This window comes from Brienomyrus brachyistius, chromosome 17, assembly GCF_023856365.1.
Source record: "Brienomyrus brachyistius isolate T26 chromosome 17, BBRACH_0.4, whole genome shotgun sequence".
In the NCBI taxonomy this organism is placed as follows: domain Eukaryota; kingdom Metazoa; phylum Chordata; class Actinopteri; order Osteoglossiformes; family Mormyridae; genus Brienomyrus; species Brienomyrus brachyistius.
Window position 1 is genome coordinate 9,295,605 of NC_064549.1, and position 17,673 is coordinate 9,313,277.

The 17,673-nt window shown below is 44.6% G+C and overlaps 2 protein-coding genes across 5 annotated transcripts; both read left to right on the forward strand.

Moving 5' to 3' along the window:
* The first annotated feature begins 21 nt into the window (after nt 1-21).
* On the forward strand, nt 22-9,236 carry LOC125711780 (transmembrane protein 25). 4 transcript variants are annotated; one of them, XM_048981073.1, is made up of 9 exons: nt 22-2,598; nt 3,267-3,376; nt 3,530-3,877; nt 5,172-5,462; nt 5,555-5,686; nt 5,802-5,832; nt 7,265-7,368; nt 7,775-7,861; nt 8,487-9,236. In XM_048981073.1, exons 2-9 carry the CDS (start codon nt 3,301-3,303, stop codon nt 8,558-8,560), a joined length of 1,143 nt encoding a protein of 380 aa, XP_048837030.1. In that variant the 5' UTR covers nt 22-2,598; nt 3,267-3,300; the 3' UTR covers nt 8,561-9,236. The 4 variants fall into 4 exon arrangements, with proteins under 4 accessions (XP_048837030.1, XP_048837028.1, XP_048837029.1 ...); XM_048981071.1 differs by having other exon boundaries at nt 22-2,559; nt 3,222-3,376; XM_048981072.1 differs by having other exon boundaries at nt 22-2,559.
* Nucleotides 9,237-11,614: 2,378 nt separating this feature from the next.
* Nucleotides 11,615-14,971, forward strand: LOC125711791 (T-cell surface glycoprotein CD3 gamma chain-like). The gene is made up of 4 exons (XM_048981093.1): nt 11,615-12,376; nt 12,876-13,022; nt 13,827-13,876; nt 14,003-14,971. Exons 1-4 carry the CDS (start codon nt 12,145-12,147, stop codon nt 14,060-14,062), a joined length of 489 nt encoding a protein of 162 aa, XP_048837050.1. The 5' UTR covers nt 11,615-12,144; the 3' UTR covers nt 14,063-14,971.
* The last annotated feature ends 2,702 nt before the right edge of the window (nt 14,972-17,673 follow it).

Genomic DNA, 17,673 nt, shown 5'->3' on the forward strand with positions numbered 1-17,673 from the left:
TCTTCGCCCTTTCCTCCCAGCCTTTCTCTTTCTCCTTTCTCACCCTCTCCTCTCCCCACATCTCCTTCCTTCTAGTCACGCCCCCCCCCCCCCGTCATCTTCCTCTGTCTCATGCACACTTAGGACCCCTCCATCCCTGTTTTCCCCTCGTTCCTCGTTGTGACATGTGGAATTGTGGGTAGTTGTCAACAGACTTTCTTTATCTTGTACAGAAACGCCATGTATAGACCACAGTGGCAGTGTCTGTTTATATCAAATTTGTTTGTGTCTGTGGGGGGGGGGCATTTTTTTGTTATATTATTGACATTATTTGTATGTTTGGGTTTTTTTTTTTGCCTAAAGAGGAAAATTTGAGGGGGATGAGGCAAAAGAGATCCTCTTCGTAAGAATCCATAAGTGATAATTGTTGTTCTTAATGATTTTTGTTGTTGTCTTAATTTGTATTTTTTTTTGACACTTGAAGTGGAGGGTGTAATTTGTAATCATTTCAACGATCTCACTTCTTGACATCACTGATGTGTGCAGGGCAGTGTTTCACCTGTTGTGTGGGGGGTGGGGCGTGTATTAAATGGGCTTGTTGTCTGGGTCATGGTGTTTTGATGATCATGACGATGAGAACCAATCAAGATCGTGGTCCGTGGTAGACTGTTAAGACCTGCCCACCTGCCTGACTCTCTCCTCTTCCCCCACTGGTGAACTTGGTAATCGTAATTGTTCCACCCTCCCGCCCCGGATCCCAGCCCTTATAAGTCACCTTGTAAGTCAGCTTGTCATTTTTTCTATTACCCGAAAGATGGGCTGCCGACTTTTGCTCAAAAATCGCACAGGACTGTCAGGCTAAGACACGCCCCCTCATCCCACCTGCCTGCGCGGCTCTGCTCCTGTGACGAGGGCCTGCCTCCCAAACTGTCGCCAAACTGGTAGGCCTTCGCTCAGCTTCCCTCTCCGCCATGGCCAGCCCGACTACGCCCTGTCACCTCTCCTGCTCACTGGTGTGTCTCGTACAAACTGGAACCCTCTGGAAGACGGGCATCCCCGCGAAGGGACACTGGAAGCTGAGCATTCATCCACGTCCGCTATCCAGTGCGCAGCTGCTGTACACCAGGTGGTGCCAGCCCATCTGCTATCCAGTGTGCAGCTGCTGTACTCCAGGTGCCAGCTCTGTATTTGAGAATGGCCTCGGGGGGGGGGGGGGGGTGTGGGATTTGAACCAAGCCTTTGTCAGGTTCTCCTCATCTGGGCTACCCCCACTTCGCCTTCTGATTCGTTCCTTTTGTCCCTGGTGGGGCATGTATGTACCCTGTCTACCCCCCCCGGCCCCCCACCCCCCCTCCATTCTGTACCCACTTTGTTTCTCGTTCTGTGTTTTGTATGTATTCTTCATTATTTTTGTTTTGTTTCGTTGAACTACGAAAATACTGAAGTGCGACAAAAATACCAACCAAACTAAGATTAATAAATATATATAAATAAAGTAATAATTGAAAAAGTAAACGTGTAAAGTGAGTCCCAAGCCATGTGTAAGAGGCGAGCGTGTGTGTGCGTGTGTGTCCACATTTCGCGTGTCGTGCGATGGTCCTGTCGAGTGCGACTGGAGGAATATGTGAAATGAGGCTTTTACAGCGCGTAGCTAAACACGGTGCTCACCATCACTGTACACACTTTGCGGAAAAGAGAAGAAAACTGAGTGAATGTGCAGATAACAGTTGTTATATAATCAGTCAATTAAGTGATGGTCCTGTCAACTGATTTTTTTTTTATTTCCGAAGAAGAAACGTGCCAATGTGAAAATGTAATGATGTCACTCGAATTAAGGTACTGTGCTCTGCATGGACAGAGGTCGATATGAAAGGTAAATTGAAAAGAATTACAAATACCCCGGATTCCCTTATGTACATTCCAGTTATATGTAATTTCCCGTCAAGCCAATCATGTTGTTGTTTATGAAAGATGAAAATTTGTGGAAGATATTGTGAAGGAAAAACTAATTTAAATGAATGACAGTTAAAAAGAAATAGGTAAATGATACATAAGCATCTCTGATAACTTTGTGATTTTAGCGTCGACCGTGTCCTTTGGAGCACGAGTGCTGCACAAACGGGAAAACGATGTCCTCGTCCCACCACTGAAATTCCCCTTCCTCACCACTGCACCTCTCTGGAAGCAGCTGCTTCTGCCTGCTCAAATCTGCACTGCAGTGCCTCTTCAGGCCAAAGCAGTAGAGCCCCAGGTGTAACCCTGTGAGTTTATCTGTTAAAGGGCGGAGGATGGTGACAGGAAATTGCTTTCCTGATTCCCCTGGGCCTTGACAGGCAGCTCATCCTTTCCGCGGCCCCGGTGATTGTTAATGGGTCATGGCTAAACTTAGACGAGAGCGGAGCAGCCCTTACGGATACGCGCTCCTCTCTACTCCCCCCCCTCCCCTTTTTTTTTGAGTGTGTGGCAACAGCATGACTGCCTGCGTCAGCTGTTCGAGGTGGGAAGTGGGTCGTTGCATGAAGGAGAAGGTATGCGGGGAAGTGGGCAAGCAGAGAATCTCCCTCTGTAGAAGGTGCACAGGTAATGTACCACAGATGGGGTCTAGAGCAAGCAGTAACTGTAAGTATGTGTGTTCATTTACAGTACAACTCGCATAGTGTGTGTGTGTTTTTTTCTCTGAACCGCCCTATTAAATGTGCATCTCTTTCATTTGTTTATAACGGCATCACCTCCAGCCCTGCTGATCATTACCGCTTAGCTTCTAATTAGGGGAATTGATTTCATCTTCCTGAGTGTCGGAATCCTCTAGGCTGGCAGCTTGAATCCGTGTTTCAGTTCGGCTTCATTTATTTTATCGTTTTCACGCAGGACAGCGGTTCCCCCTTTGGTAGAGCTGCACGACACATGATACCGTAAACAGATTTCACTTTGCGGCTGAAGCCCCGACAGGCTTGTTTGTCTCAACGATGCTAGAGGAGGGAAGCTTTACAGCGTTCGGATTCCAGGAGAGCCATTTCGGATTGAACTGTGTGTGTGTGTGTGTGTGTGTGTGTGTGTGTGTGTGTGTGTGTTTGTGTTTGTGTGTGTGTGTGTTTGTGTGTGTGTGTGTTTGTTTGTGTGTGTGTTTGTGTTTGTGTGTGTGTGTGTGTGTGGCGTCCTTATCTTCCTATATTACTTACGGTCTGTCACTGCAGTGTGCTGCCTCTCTCTGACTGCCTGCCCGCTGTTTTGCTCGTGTCCAGCTCGTTATGTCCCGTCTGTCTGTCTGTCTGTACGCCTCCGTGCAGGTCGCTGAGGCCGCGCGGTCCTGCAGAACTCGCCATGCTGCTTCTGGGTCAGAACCGTGGCCCCACCTTGGCTGTTCTGTTTCTATACACCTGGGCCTACTTTCCAGCTGGTGAGGAGCCGACGTGGTTGTATAGATGCGCGTGGACGACATTGCTGAAATATTTCATGAAATAACAAAGAAGGTTGCTACTGAAACAGGTTCAGCTCTTATTTAGCATTTTTCAGTTGTGTCTGATACTGTTCCCTTTTGTCAAACAATCAGATGCGATTGAACTCACCCCTAAAATCGATGGGCAGATGCACTCTGCACTGACACTGAAGGAGAATGCCACCCACCGCTTTAACTGCCAATCAGAGGGCTCGAGCACTGGACATCCTCACCTGCTCACCTGGTACCTGAATGGGGAGAGGCAAAAGCACCCTGAAGGCGATACCGTGGAGCAGCTGGTGGCGACCTCACATGGAGGGCCACGGGCCCCGCAAGTGGGATCTACGCAAACTAGCACGTTCACCCTACATGCCAGGAAATGGGACAGAGAGCTGGTGTGTGTGGCCTCTCACCCCCGCACTGGCATTAGCTACAACGCCACGGTCGTGCTCAACGTCCAGTGTGAGTTGAGCTCCGCGGCTCAGGCTCTGCGCCTGGAATTTTGCGGGTCTTCACAGACCCTCAGAGTCATCTGCCTGCAGAATCTGGAGCTTCCAGCTTTGCTTGTCTGGGTTTGCTCTGGGTTTTCCAGCTGCCTTTCACAATCACCAAATATATGGTTCCTGAAAACTGGTGCATCTAAATTCTAATCAGTGTCTGTCCTTCTGATGGACTAATGCACGAATGGTGAACTTCACCCCATGGATTCCAGAGCAGGTTCTAGATTTCGTCAGTCCAAAATGAATAAGGATGTTACTAAAATTCACTAGAAAAGAAACGATCCATCTATATTCCATAAACCACTTCTGCTGTACAGCCTGCATCCTATTATAGGAAGCCAAGGGCATGAGAGAACACTATGGCCAGGATGCAGGTCCATCTCAGGTCATGTGCTCATACTCTTGCATACTACCAGCAAATTAGACCCTGATTTGCTTTAATAATATGTTTGTGTCATGGGAGGGAACACACAAACACGTGGAGAACATGAACTCCACATCTACACAGCCTGAAGCGAGATTTGAACCCTCTACTCTGGATGTGATACACACTGCACCACTGTGCCCAGGGGCGCACCTACAAATTTTGGGTCCCCTGAAAGAGTCTCAGTTTTATGTATAATTTTACACATTCAAGGGCCCCTGTAAAGTGCTGGGGCCCTTGAATCTAATGGGGTATCTGTGCCCCTCCAATGCCCCTGACTGTACCACAAAAAAGACGTGTAAGAGATTATTTGTAGATGTGAAACAAATGAATGTAGTTTAACAGAATTGTTTTCTCTAAAATGACCTGTAGTGTGAGTGTGAGCCCTGAGATGGCCTGGCATCTCTCCTGGGGTGTCCCCTGCCACATGCCCTGTGATAGCCTGGCACCGGTTTGGGATGTCCCCGGCCATGTGCCCTGCAATGGCCTGGCATCCGATCTGGGGTGTCCCCTGCCACGTGCCCTGTGATAGCCTGGCATCCCTCCTGGGGTGTCCCCTGACTCGTGCCCTGTCCTACTTGGGCTAGGCTTCAGGTTCACCGTAACCCATCACTGGCTAAGTGGTAGGGATGGATGGATGCTATATGTAACCAATGAAGGCTTAACTGTATATAATAGTGCATATTCATGTTTAGAGAAACCTGTCTCAGTGTATGTATTACATATGGACCACATTAGGGCATTTTATATTTCAGCTGTTGCAACTGCAGTAAGACGAAAAAGCAACATACTCACCCCCCTTTTCTTCTTGTGCTTTTACCTGCCTGTACAGATCAGCCGGAGATTTTGCGAGTAAATGCCCATTACAGTGAGACCTCAGACCCTGGCCTATCCCTAGTTTTGTTTGCTTTGGTACGTTCCAATCCCCCTGCCACCATAACCTGGGTGGACCAGGCCGGGCGGCCGGTGGCCAACACCTCTGACTTCTTCATCCTGGACTCACACAGCTACCCCTGGCTGACCAATCACACGCTGCGTGTGTCTCCCAGCAGCCTAACAGGAAATGTCTCCTTCAATGCCAGCAATAGTTTGGGTTCTGCCCAGAGCAACCTCACGCTTGCAGGTCCTTCAAATTCATAAGCACTTCTGCCATTGTTTACTGCAATCCCTTGGTGCATCTTTCAGCTTTCCTAACCTTCTGACTCCCTGGTCTAGAATTCCTGCAGTCCCGAGTGGAGGTGCCATTGCTGGGAATTGTGACAGGGGGCGCTGTTGGGTTTGTGACGCTCCTCATCCTCACCCTGCTTTTATTTTTCCTGATGCACAAAAACAAGGGGAAAAAAATAGGTAAGGGGGGGGGGGGGGGGCAAATATACAGTGGAGTCTCATCTACTGTGCAGTTACAAAATGAAGGAATGAGGTTTGTCTGAGTTCAAAATGCATGGTCTTGTGTTGATTTCAGACGAACCAGTGGAGATGACGATCCGGAAGAGGTGAGCTTCCCTGCAAGAAATTCTAACGATTACAAACGCTTCTCAATGTGCATTTTATAACCATACATTTCTACACAATATAAATACATTGCGAAATTAATTATTTCCTATTTTAATGTGAAATAATTTTATACGAATCAAATTTCAACCAGTGTATACATTAAGCTTATATTAAATACCACGTATTGAAAACCACTCTTTCTAAATGTGCCAAAAATGACGCGTTTCAGTGTGTAATTGTTGATATTTAATGTAAATGTGTTGAGATATCAAACCTATTAATGCTGGGGCTGAAATGTGTAGGTCGTTTGCCTGCTGGTAGTGGAGAAACGCTTTGGTTGTTACGGTTTGTTTAAATAGTGTCAGAAGGACTCTGACTTCAACCTTTAGGAAATTGACGTTTACTGTCTCTGGAACTTCATGAAATCGAATACCCACATTATCTCCTGTAGTGGGGGGTGGCTAATCCGTGGGAAAAAAACCCCCCAACCCCCCTCCATCAGCCCGTAATGACTAAGCTTTTAATGACATTTAGTGACTGTGATTTTAGATGAGGGCCTTGAGCTCCGTCTTATTTTCTATATAGACTAAGTTGACAAACTTGTTTGTCTGAGCAAAACATCAATTAAAATAAATTTCACTTGGCGCCACTTTTAACGTGGGTTGTATGGCTTCCAGTTTATATAGTTTATTGCTGCTTTGTTGTTGTCTTATGATAATAAAAAAAGCCTTTTTTGCATTTATGATTAGTCATATAAACAAATCCTACTTTGCAAGACCCAAAAATAGTCACTTTCAGAAGTAGAACATCATGGGTGACATTATATATAGTCAAATAATAAAAGGTTCTTTAATAAAATTGACACAATTTATATGTAGTATTTAATTGCATTTTGCATAAATAGTAGAATGGCACCTATGGCATGAAATAACGTAAACTGATCACTTTATTTATAAAATATATGTGATAAATGGTGTCTTTGTGGCTTGGTGAGCATTATTACACTTCAGTTTATTTAGTCTTGTTTTATACAGAACAGCAATGAAACCTTGCCAAAGTAACACGGATCCTCTTCTGTCATTTCCTTGCCTGTGTGTCTGTCTGTCTCTCTGTGTCTGTCTGTCTCTCTGTTTCTCTGTGTCTGTCTGTCTCTCTCTCTGTGTCTGTCTGTCTCTCTCTCTGTGTCTGTCTGTCTGTGTCTGTCTGTCTCTCTGTGTCTGTCTGTCTCTCTCTCTGTGTCTGTCTGTCTCTCTGTGTCTGTCTGTCTCTCTCTCTGTGTCTGTCTGTCTCTCTCTCTGTGTCTGTCTGTCTCTCTGTGTCTGTCTGTCTCTTTGTGTCTGTCTGTCTCTCTGTGTCTGTCTGTCTGTCTGTCTCTCTGTGTCTGTCTGTCTCTCTGTCTGTGTCTGTCTGTCTCTCTGTGTGTCCTTGCAGCAGTGAATCTGACCAGATGCAGCTGGACCATGTTATTCTGCCCCGGGAGAACATGTCCCTACCTTCTAACCTGCAGCTCAATGAGCACAGCGCCCTCTGCAAAGGTGACCTTCCTTTCCCTGTGATTAAGAAGGCCGGGGTGGGGTAGTGTGTAGCTCACCAAGTTAAGACTCTGTGCCTGCAATTCGGCAGATTTTTGGTACAAATCCCGGGGCCAGCAGGCTGATGCCGCCTCTGGGCCCCAGTGCATGACCCCCCCCCCCCCCCCCCCCCCGAAACAGTAGCTCTGACAGGAACTCTGATCCTGTGACATGACCTCCAAGCTTGTTCACACCTGTCTGTGTGTCTCATGGAGAGCAAGATGGCATAGGTGGAATTCACAATAAAGTATTCAAAAAAATAAAAAAGCAGGAAGACCTGATGGGCAGTACCACCATACAGTAGAAAGGGGGGTGGCTGAGCAGGCAGGCAGGACGCGCTGACCCTTGTTGGCCTCTCCCATTTTTGCAGCAGGGATGGGGGATTCCAGTGCAGGTCCAATGCAGAAACAGGCCGACGACGACGGGTGCGACTTGTTGGCTGCCTACGCTGCCAAAGGTTCGCCGAATTTGATCTTCTCTGCATGTCCACCTTCCTGTTACACTGACACAGGGTTAGAACGGACTCTTAAGTGAACCCGAAACTCTGTCCTCCCGAGACTCTCAGCTGACCTGTACTGACATGTGAATGTTTCTGCCATTTTAACTAGGCGTATAGTGCAGCACTGTTCTGTTATGGAAACTGATTGGTCAGATGGCAGCTGATACATTTTTTCATACCGCACATGTAGTGCCAGCCAGGTAAAGCATAGTAGTAACTCAATATGCGATAATAATCTTTAATTCCGACTAACGTTACTTAACGTCACAGGCGTGTAACAACATTTAAAATTAACAGAAACTAAATGGAAAAAAATAATATTGGGAGAAGAAAGTACTTTATTAATTTCATTTTGTCTTTAAATACAAATGTGTAAACCAAATGTCAGTGCATGTGAAGGTGTTTTTAAATGCACTCCAAGTCACCCTCTGCTGTGTGTCAGGTAACTCTGTATACATCTGTAATACATTTAAAAATGTTTAATGAGTGCCTCGTATGTAATGATTACCTGTTTAATAACTACGTTTCCCAGAGTTCATTCCTGGGGCCTAAATTCTGTGTGTGCTCATGTGATCCCGTCCAGGGTTTTCCAGATTCCCTATGGTGGGCTACATTTACAAGGTCAACAGCGTGAGTAGCGATGAAGTTTGGCTCTGAAAGCACCTCAACCGGAATACCCAGTATTCAAGAAGACCTGCAAAATGACTAATCACTCCAAACAATCAGGACCAGGAGCACTGGCTCCTCATCAGAGTTAAACGATGGAGTGATCAATAAGCCCAAAGCTGGAGATGAAGAGATACATTAGTCAAAGCGTCCTCCTGTGATCAGTCCTATGTTCGGCATTCAATGCAACAACACCACCACCAGGGGGAGCAGTTTAGTAAGTAACTGCGGGTCGTCTATGCATGAACGCTGCTTTGTTTGCCTAACCCCCTTTCCATTAGTTATTAAGAGTGCAGCGTCAGTCTCTACCCTGAGTACTCATTTTGGTCCAGGATCCGACATTTTAACCATACTTCAATAAAAAGACATAAAGGGCTTGGTTATGTACTTTTTGGGTCAGTATGTATACACGCTGACCGCAGCACAGCCTTCTCCAGACTTCCTGTTTCTTTGTGGAATGTTACGTGTATATAATTCTGTGTATGATGTCAAATAATATATTTATATATAAGAGGTATTATACTGTGAATGCTGAAGTACATAACTGGGACGATATGTGTATATGATACAATAAATATGAGGACAAATACACTGTTTTTGCTGACTGATCGCTGTCAACGTCCCAAGTGGAAGAAATCAATAACAAAAATGAGTAGAATGAGCAGCACAAGAGACACTATTGGTGGGGTGGGGGGGGGGGGGGGGGGTACAGCTGTGTACCAGGCAGGAGACGCAGTGCATGGATACTGAGTCAGTTTCCACTGTTTGCTGTTGTGTTGGGTGCCAGTGCTGAGGGCATGAAGATGACACGACGTAATTTTATACAGGATGAGTTATGATGATACTGTGAGAAGTTACTTGAGATGTGTTCTTCTCATCTGCTTTGACTTGTGGGGTTGGGTTACGGGACAACGGAGTCACAGTCGGCAGGTCGTTCGTTACCGTAAACTGAATGTTAATGGAAAGTCCCCACAAAGACAGAAATGCACCCATGTGTGTGTGTGTGTGTGTGTGTGCCTGCATCGTACGTAAAAGACAGGTGCCAGTTGTAGGTCATGGTGGTTCTACCGTTACCTGGCAGGAAGCAGCTTGTGGGACCTTCTGTCAGGTTTCTTTTTTTTTTGTTCTTGCTGCTGCTCTCTATGTTCGGTGGGAGACTCCGGGGTGTCAGATGTGTGTGGGCTGGTTGAAGGTAAAGTCAGGAGAGCTATGAACCATGGGGACACTCAGGGATTTTGGGGGTCCGAAGTCATAACAAGGCCTCCACAACAGGGGCAGACATTTCAGGTCCAGAAAGTACAAATCTAGACCAAGATTTTGTTTCCACCAACCAATTGAGTATGAAGAGTCACAGTCACACTCAACTGGTTGGTTGAAACAGAATCTTGGTCTGGATTTTTAATTTCTGGACCTGAAATTTCCACCTCTGGCCCACAATATAGTGAAATATGTTAGGAGGGTGACAATGACACAAGGCACATTCTGGGAATTGGAGGTTGGCCTAAATTCACTGATGGAGATAAAGAGTCACAGTCCCCCCACCGCCCACCTCCCTCGGCCTCCCCCTCGCCATGTTTTGTTATTGTCATTTTCACGTTTCCGCCAAGCAGTTGACATTGCGGATGTAGAGACGCGCAGAGGCAGACAACCCTGTACAGACTACCAGTCGGCAGGCAGGCAGGCAGGCAGACAGCAGGCGGGTCGATTCACCCAGAGGCGACCTCACTCTGAAAGGCTGCCCTCGAGCTCCGAGCGTCACCAGCAGGCATCTTGTGATTCCACCTAAAAGTGCGGGAACAAAACCTGGATTTCTAAGGTACACGGCCCCTTTCTCAGAAGAAGAAGGCAGCCATGATTATGCCCGCGAGACAGGAATAGCGGTAAAAAATGTCCAATAGATTATTAACGTTGGACACAAGATATCAACGCATCTATTATGTGAAACATTGAGTATTAAGTATTAAGTAATTAAGTATTAAGAAGTCTGTGGAAATCTATAGCAGCACTGACTGATGCATTGAGTATATTGGCCAATTGTATTAAATAGACATTTATATATTTTTTTATGTGATGGAATTAGGTGTTTTAATATTTGCAGCACTTGTTCATGGGACATTTTCAGAGTTAGAGATGTCATGCTTCTATGCTAGAATGTATTGATTGATTATAGATGTTTAGCAAAAGGATGTGTTCATACTCATTAAGTAAAAATGTATGGGATCTCTTTCAAAAGTACGTCTGTTTTTTTGCTTACAGCACATAGCATTTGACTAAAGCAAATGTGAGACTGCAAAATTTTTAAATTAATAGTGTATAAAAATATTGTTTTGTAAATTATGAATAACTGGATGTCTTTAGTGCATATCGTGCATATATTTGCCTATTTAGAAATTGGGTAACTGCAAAATTTTGGAAATGTTTTGATATTGGCTCCAGATTTTTTATAAAGTACAAAACCATTATTAGTTGAATCTAATTTTTACTTTAGACTTGTGTGGCTGTTAGCTTGTTTTTTAAATGAAAGCGTGACGCTGTGAAAGAGCCGATCCTTTGGAACGGGGGAAACCAGAATCTCAAAATGGAAGACGGAGAGAAAATGGCGGCACGCTTCTTGCGGCCTGCTCTGCCAGCGAGCGGAGCCCCCCCCCCCCCCCGTGATGCTCACGCAGGCACCTGGTGAACACAACAGTGATCATGATTATCGTTTTAAATTTCACAGGAAACTTATTCCTGAGTTCTTTGGACGAAGAGGGAGGGAACACAAAAATGAGGAGAAGTATTTTCCTTATCACGGTGTTTTTTCTTATGTGGGACATAACTGGTAAGTAATATTACAGGGCAGATATGCTGGCCAGTCGGGGAAAATCCTCCTATTTCTCTGACCTTGAGTATAAATGTATTTTTTTCCTTCTCCCTGCTTGAATAGACTGTAACTCTTGTATGTTCATTTTTCACTCTGAAAGGTGATATTGTTGCTAATATCTGAAAAATCTTTTTTTCCCCCATCTTCTTCCCAGAATCACAGACAGGTATGTATTTGCATTTCATTTAGTTTGTACAATTTCAACAATTTTATGCCTCGTAAGCAAAGACACACACAGGAAGAAAGCCATACAGCCTTGGAAAGTGAACTAGCGCATGTTGTCATGGGGTTTGATGCAAACTCCAGCTCTCAGCTGCACCATAAGTGCAGTCAGGATTGTCATTGTGATTGTGAACGGAATTAGACAATTTTACAATGTATATGAAATTTTACGTAAAGCTGAATATCAACAATACGTCTGACAGGAATTTAGAGGCACACATCAATATGATACAGTACAATGGATGAAAATGTTAATTGAACATTTCAGTACAAATAAACAGTAAGATTATTGATAATATTAATTGAGTATGAATCGACTAATCAGTACTGCTGATTACTGCTTTTAGAAGGAAAAAATGAAAGCGCCGAATTTCTAATTAACGTCAGAGCAGTCATTGCAGTAATCATTTTACGTAGAAATAACCTGTTTATCACAAGCATACAAAGCCTAGTAAACTGCCTATAGTAACTAATTACGTTAAAGTAGAGGATGAGTAGATGTCCCCATTTAAACTGTCTTTGTCTATTGGCAGGTTCGGAAATTGAAGCAGAGGATCATTATGATAAAATTAAGCTCAAATGTAAAAATGGGAAGAAATGGGTGAGTCCCATTGGCAGTGAAGAGAGTACTACACTTGTGCTGGACTACAATGATGCTGCCTCAGGAGAATACCATTGTATATCTGATAGTACAAATGTGACGATACTCGTTAAATTCCGAAGTAAGTACCGTGGATCTTGTTGTTAAACAGTTTTGACTTACTGACAGCTGGTAACTTGTCTTATCGTCCGTTATAGACTGAGTGTTGGGGGGGGGGTATTAAATCTGCCCCTCGAAAGTCTCTGCACGGCCCTGATTTATGCTTCCATATTATATTCCAGACATCTTAATGTTTTTAAGTGATTTACTGTGCTTAATGCAGTGGTTCTCAAACTCGGTCCTCCGACCCCACTGCTCTGCTTGTGTTCCAGCTATCCCTACCCTACACACTGCTGATTACCTGGATCAGGTGTGTTCAGTCGATCAGAAGCTGAAAGACAGCTGGGATTTGTGTGTGGGGCTGGGATAGCAAGAAAACAAGCAGGGCAGTGGGGCCCGAGGACCGACTTTGAAAACCACTGGCTTAATGAAAGTTAAGGCTAGAGTCCTGAAGCAAACCTGATGTCAGCCCGCTCGCTGCCGCCCATAACCACGCATGTCGCTTTATGTTTGTTTCCAAGCTTGTGACAACTGCATTCAGCTGGACATAGGGTCCTTAATGGGTCTCATCATCGGGGACATTCTGGCCACCTTCTTTATCGGGGCAGCTGTTTACCTCGTGGTCTCGCAGCCCAAGGCGAGGGCCTACGGGAGCAGCTACAGCAAAGGTGACTCTCCGCTTCCCGGCCCGTCGCCGATGCCTATGTGAAAAACGTCGGGCCTGATGTGTGTTCGGGGCCCTTATTACGTGCTATGAGCTGTAAACAGCTATATTCTCGGTCTATTTGGTACAAGGCAGTTGTGTTATTGGCCTGGGGACATGTGTGGCTCAGCAGGTTAGCATGTTGTTTCCTTGATTAGAAGATCACCAGTTGTGCCTCCTCCATTGGGTGCTTGAGCAGACCCTGACCTCCTAAGGGACTGGTTGACCCTGCTTTGAATAAACACATCTGCTGAAAAAATTAAATGTGAATGTTTTACGCTCATGGACAGCTTGCTTCTCCAGTCCTGCCTGCTGTTGTTGATAGCCTTGATTAGTTCTGCTTTTTTGTTATTTAAATGTACTAAGCGGCGTATAATTATGGTGACCAGATAATCCATGTCAGGGAGGACATTTCAAGTTGCTTCAGGTTTTGCAAACACCTTGAAACCCGAAGGGCTCCTGTGCTTCGCTGAATAGTTCAGGTCTTCTTGTGCTCTGACTGGTTTGTTTCCTTGATTCAAAGACTCGTCCAGCTGTTTCACATTAACATTAGTGACACATGTATGAGTATAGCAGACTGACCAATCAGCACACAGCAAGAACTCAGTGCTTAAGTGAAATCCAGGCCCTTTCAATTAAAATGACAGTTTACAGACCCTGTCCTGGCTCAGAGTGTCCTGCCTGGCATGGAGTATCTGGTCATCCTATGTATAACTCTTTAATGTTTAAATAGGTATTAAATTTTAGTAAAATTTCTCTTCTCTTCCAGCATCGGACAGACAGAACCTAATCCAAAACCAGCAGAATGACACCTACATGGTAATATTAACAGTTCATCATGAATATACTTACAGATATATGTATGCATTTCTAGCCAGTGATTTACTGTGACCGTCTTTTCTCTCTTGCCCACTACCTGCACTTGGTGCTGCCCCCCCCTTCCAGCCCCTGCAAGGCCATTCGTCAGAATACAGCAAACTGGAGAGACGGGCGAATCGGAAATAGAGATCCGCTCCTTCCAAGTCAATGGCAACTTGCCGTAACGTTTGGCTGATTTTCATGTGCCACGGTGGCGAGGAAGAAACAGTCTTTTAATGAAAGCCGGACGCAAGGGCGTAACATGTTTAAAGTGCACATCATCGCCTTTTAAACCTGTCACACCGATACGGTTCATCCTCATAACAAAGCATTGTGTGTGTGTGTGTGTGTGTGTGTGTGTGTGTGTGTGTGTGTGTGTGTGTGTGTGTGTGTGTGTGTGTGTGTGTGTGTGTGTGTGTGTGTGTGTGTGTGGGGGGGGGGGGGTTATGGTTAGGGTGGAGGGACTATGTCCGCAACTGTGTAAATTTGCTGCATCTGACATTTTCTATTATTGGATACTATATACAGATAGAGTGCAAAAACATACATACACACACACACACACACACACACACACACACACACATATGTATGTACATGTCTATTTCTATGTGTTGTACTGTTTTTTTTTATTTTTTTTGGAAAAATTTCAATGAATGTAAAACTTCCCAAAAAACAAAAAGAAAAAAATTCAGTTACTGTCCTTCATTCCCGGAATCCGTTGCTTTGATTTTTGTTGTTCTGACGATGGACCGATTATTTTTTTCCTTTTATGCCATAATGTATATTTTTCTGCATAGCAAAACATTTAAAAGCTTAGTATGAAACAGCAGAAAGATGATTTTGTTGAGACTGTTTTGATATTAAGTTTAAATGTTGGTACTATTATTATTATTATTATACAAGATAAAGTACGATTAACAATGATGAACCTGGTTTTGCTTACTTCAGATTCTGTCCTTGTTTTCTTATGCATTACATTTAGATAAGTAAATCTCTGTTGCTCTTTGATCATTTAGCTATATCATTATTTTAATAAATAATATACTAACAGTATATGCATATTGCAATTGAATTTATTACCTTACAGTAAGGATCTCCAACCTTTTTTATAATGTGAGCTACTTCTACAACCCAAATAATCTGTGTTTCTATGTTTTTTTTAATAAGTTCGCGAGAAGCTCTCTGCCGGCGACTAGTAGCTATCAGCTGGTGCGCTGGCTGCCATGGCTTGTGCATGGCGACGGATAATTCAGATCTTGCGAGGCAGAATACTACCGTGACGGACACATTAACACCGGGCCCATTTTCCATGCAGAGGTGCAGACCAGATATCGCTAGTTTCAGATTTTGGGCTCGCCTTGGGCAGCTACTGTATGTTTCGCCTACAGCCCCCAAAGTCTACAAACGTGTCCATAAATCAGTTTGGCCCACGATATAACTCTTCTCGCATGAATTAATGTTCTCTTCTTATTGATTTCAGCAGAATATGAAAGATCAGTCCTTGTGCTTCTCACTACATGCATCCGAAAAAAATAAATCTCGCTGACATAATTGCCGATGTTGCTTCTGTGCGTGCCGTCTGCATGCATCTCCCCAGCCTTGTCAGTTTCCTCCCATAGTCTAATGAAACGTGATCCTAAATATTTTGATATACTCATGTGTGATATATATATAACTTGCCTAAAGTGCGGGAGTGCTGCCGCACAGTTCACAAGGCAAGGACACACACACACAATAGCTACGTAACAAAGTTTCTAATCTAATAATTATTATAATAAAATAATTGCTTTTAGGCGTTAAATCTTTTTTACAGAGGCTCTGTGTGTAGCAGTGTGGTCTCCTCACCCTCAAACACCGAGGACTCTGTGTGTGTGAAGGTTATGTTAAAATGCGTGGGTGGGTTTCTTCCTGCACTTTAAAAGCATCCTTAGCCCACGCTATCAGATAGTGTGTGTGTGTGTGTGTGTGTGTGTGTGTGTGTGTGTGTGTGTGCGTACGTATGCCCCGTGTTGGGCCAGCATCCTGTCCAGGATGGTGTTTTGTCACTATCCCTCCTAATCCCCTAACCCTGTATTATATTAATAATAAGCCAATTATAGTAAACAATGAATTGGAATTTCCACAACTTATTTGAGAAAAGCTGTATGTAGATGTTTTAAATGAGTAATGCTGATATGCGTGATCGGTCCAGTCAAGGCTGAACTGGCCGTCTGATACTGGGCTCATGGAGATGTGGGCCAGGAAATATTGCCCCCTCCACCCCCCGATTTTTAATCCCAGTCCAGCCATGGGCGCAGTTGTTAAAATGGGTTTGGCTATTTTGCATAAGTATTTTGAAATTTAATCTATTGCTAAATGCATAGAAAACGTGGTGCCATTCAGCTCATTATTATTGACAGAAATCGCAAATGTCAAATTTTTCTTATGTCATATTAAAAAAAGGCATAGACTTCAGACTGATGAAGGTGAAACTGGACTCATTGACTGGTGTCATTAATTTTCTTAAAAGATTAATTATGAATTAATTTTGCGGAAAAATAATATGTCTTACAGACACCTTATGGTTTATAAAACAAATCATAATAGTTAATATAAATGAATACGACAAACAAACAACAGAATGCAGATGAATCTGTTGACACGGGGAATTCTTCATGGTGCTACATTAAAACGCTAACTGTTCATTACACGCTCATCAAGGCAGGTAGCTAGTGAAGTATTTCAGTTTTATTCTTAACCATCTCTGCAAGAGATGTGGCCCCCAGCCCAGTCTCACCCCTTTAAACAGATAAAAGTGATAATGCGGAAGTTCGCTACGCTTTGCGCCGTTCTGGCTTGTGTGCACTCCGAGCTGCTTTTAGGTTGCCGTTTCTTCCTGAAACTAACAAAATGTGGTTTCCCAGGCAAGCGTAGAGTAGACCCCCCCCCCCCCTCCCCCGAGACACACTTATAACAGATGCACTGCGCCGACACATTTTGCATGCTCAGAAACAGGTATTCCTGAAGGCATGCAGACATGCACGTTTCACATATGCATTAGTGCCTCCTTCCATGTCTATATGCCAGCAAAACTGCATCAGCATCTGGGCTGTATGGCCGTGTAACACGCAGGTCTCAGCCTGTATCACCGTTTACCTTTTTTGGTCCATAGTCCAATCCAGGGCTGGACTGGCCATCTGGTATAGCAGGCGTTTTTCTGGTGGTCCGGCAGGTTTGTGGGTTGGCAAATTTCAGCCTGGGGGACCTCCTTAGTCGCTCAGCAAACTGTGTCGCAGGGAATCCCCCTCTGGCTCTGCAAAATGTACTGTGGGGGGGGGGGCCCAAAATCCAGGCCAAGTCGACCTGTACGGTAACGATAACGTGAATGAGGCCTTTTCTGGCCACTTCATTTTCTTTGGCGTGGGCAGATGTTATGTTTATACTTTCAAAACCCAAGACTGGATGCCAGTCTGCTGCAGGGACTGCAACCACAGTGTAGGTAACATAGACACCGATTAGCCCACCTGCACGTCACTGGAAACCGGGAGGAAAGAGGAGTAGCTAGTGGAAACATGCAGGACACGGAGAGACCATGCAGGAGTGGGACTGGAACCATGCAGAGCAGGAGTGGGACTGGAACTCCCTCCCTTGAAGGTGACAGTGCTGCTCTCTGAGTAACTCCACCATATTGCTATATGGACTCATCATGAGATGGTTTGCAGGTATAATGAGCAAAGGCGTTGAGGGTAAAGGATCTGACTCAGATTATTGTTTAC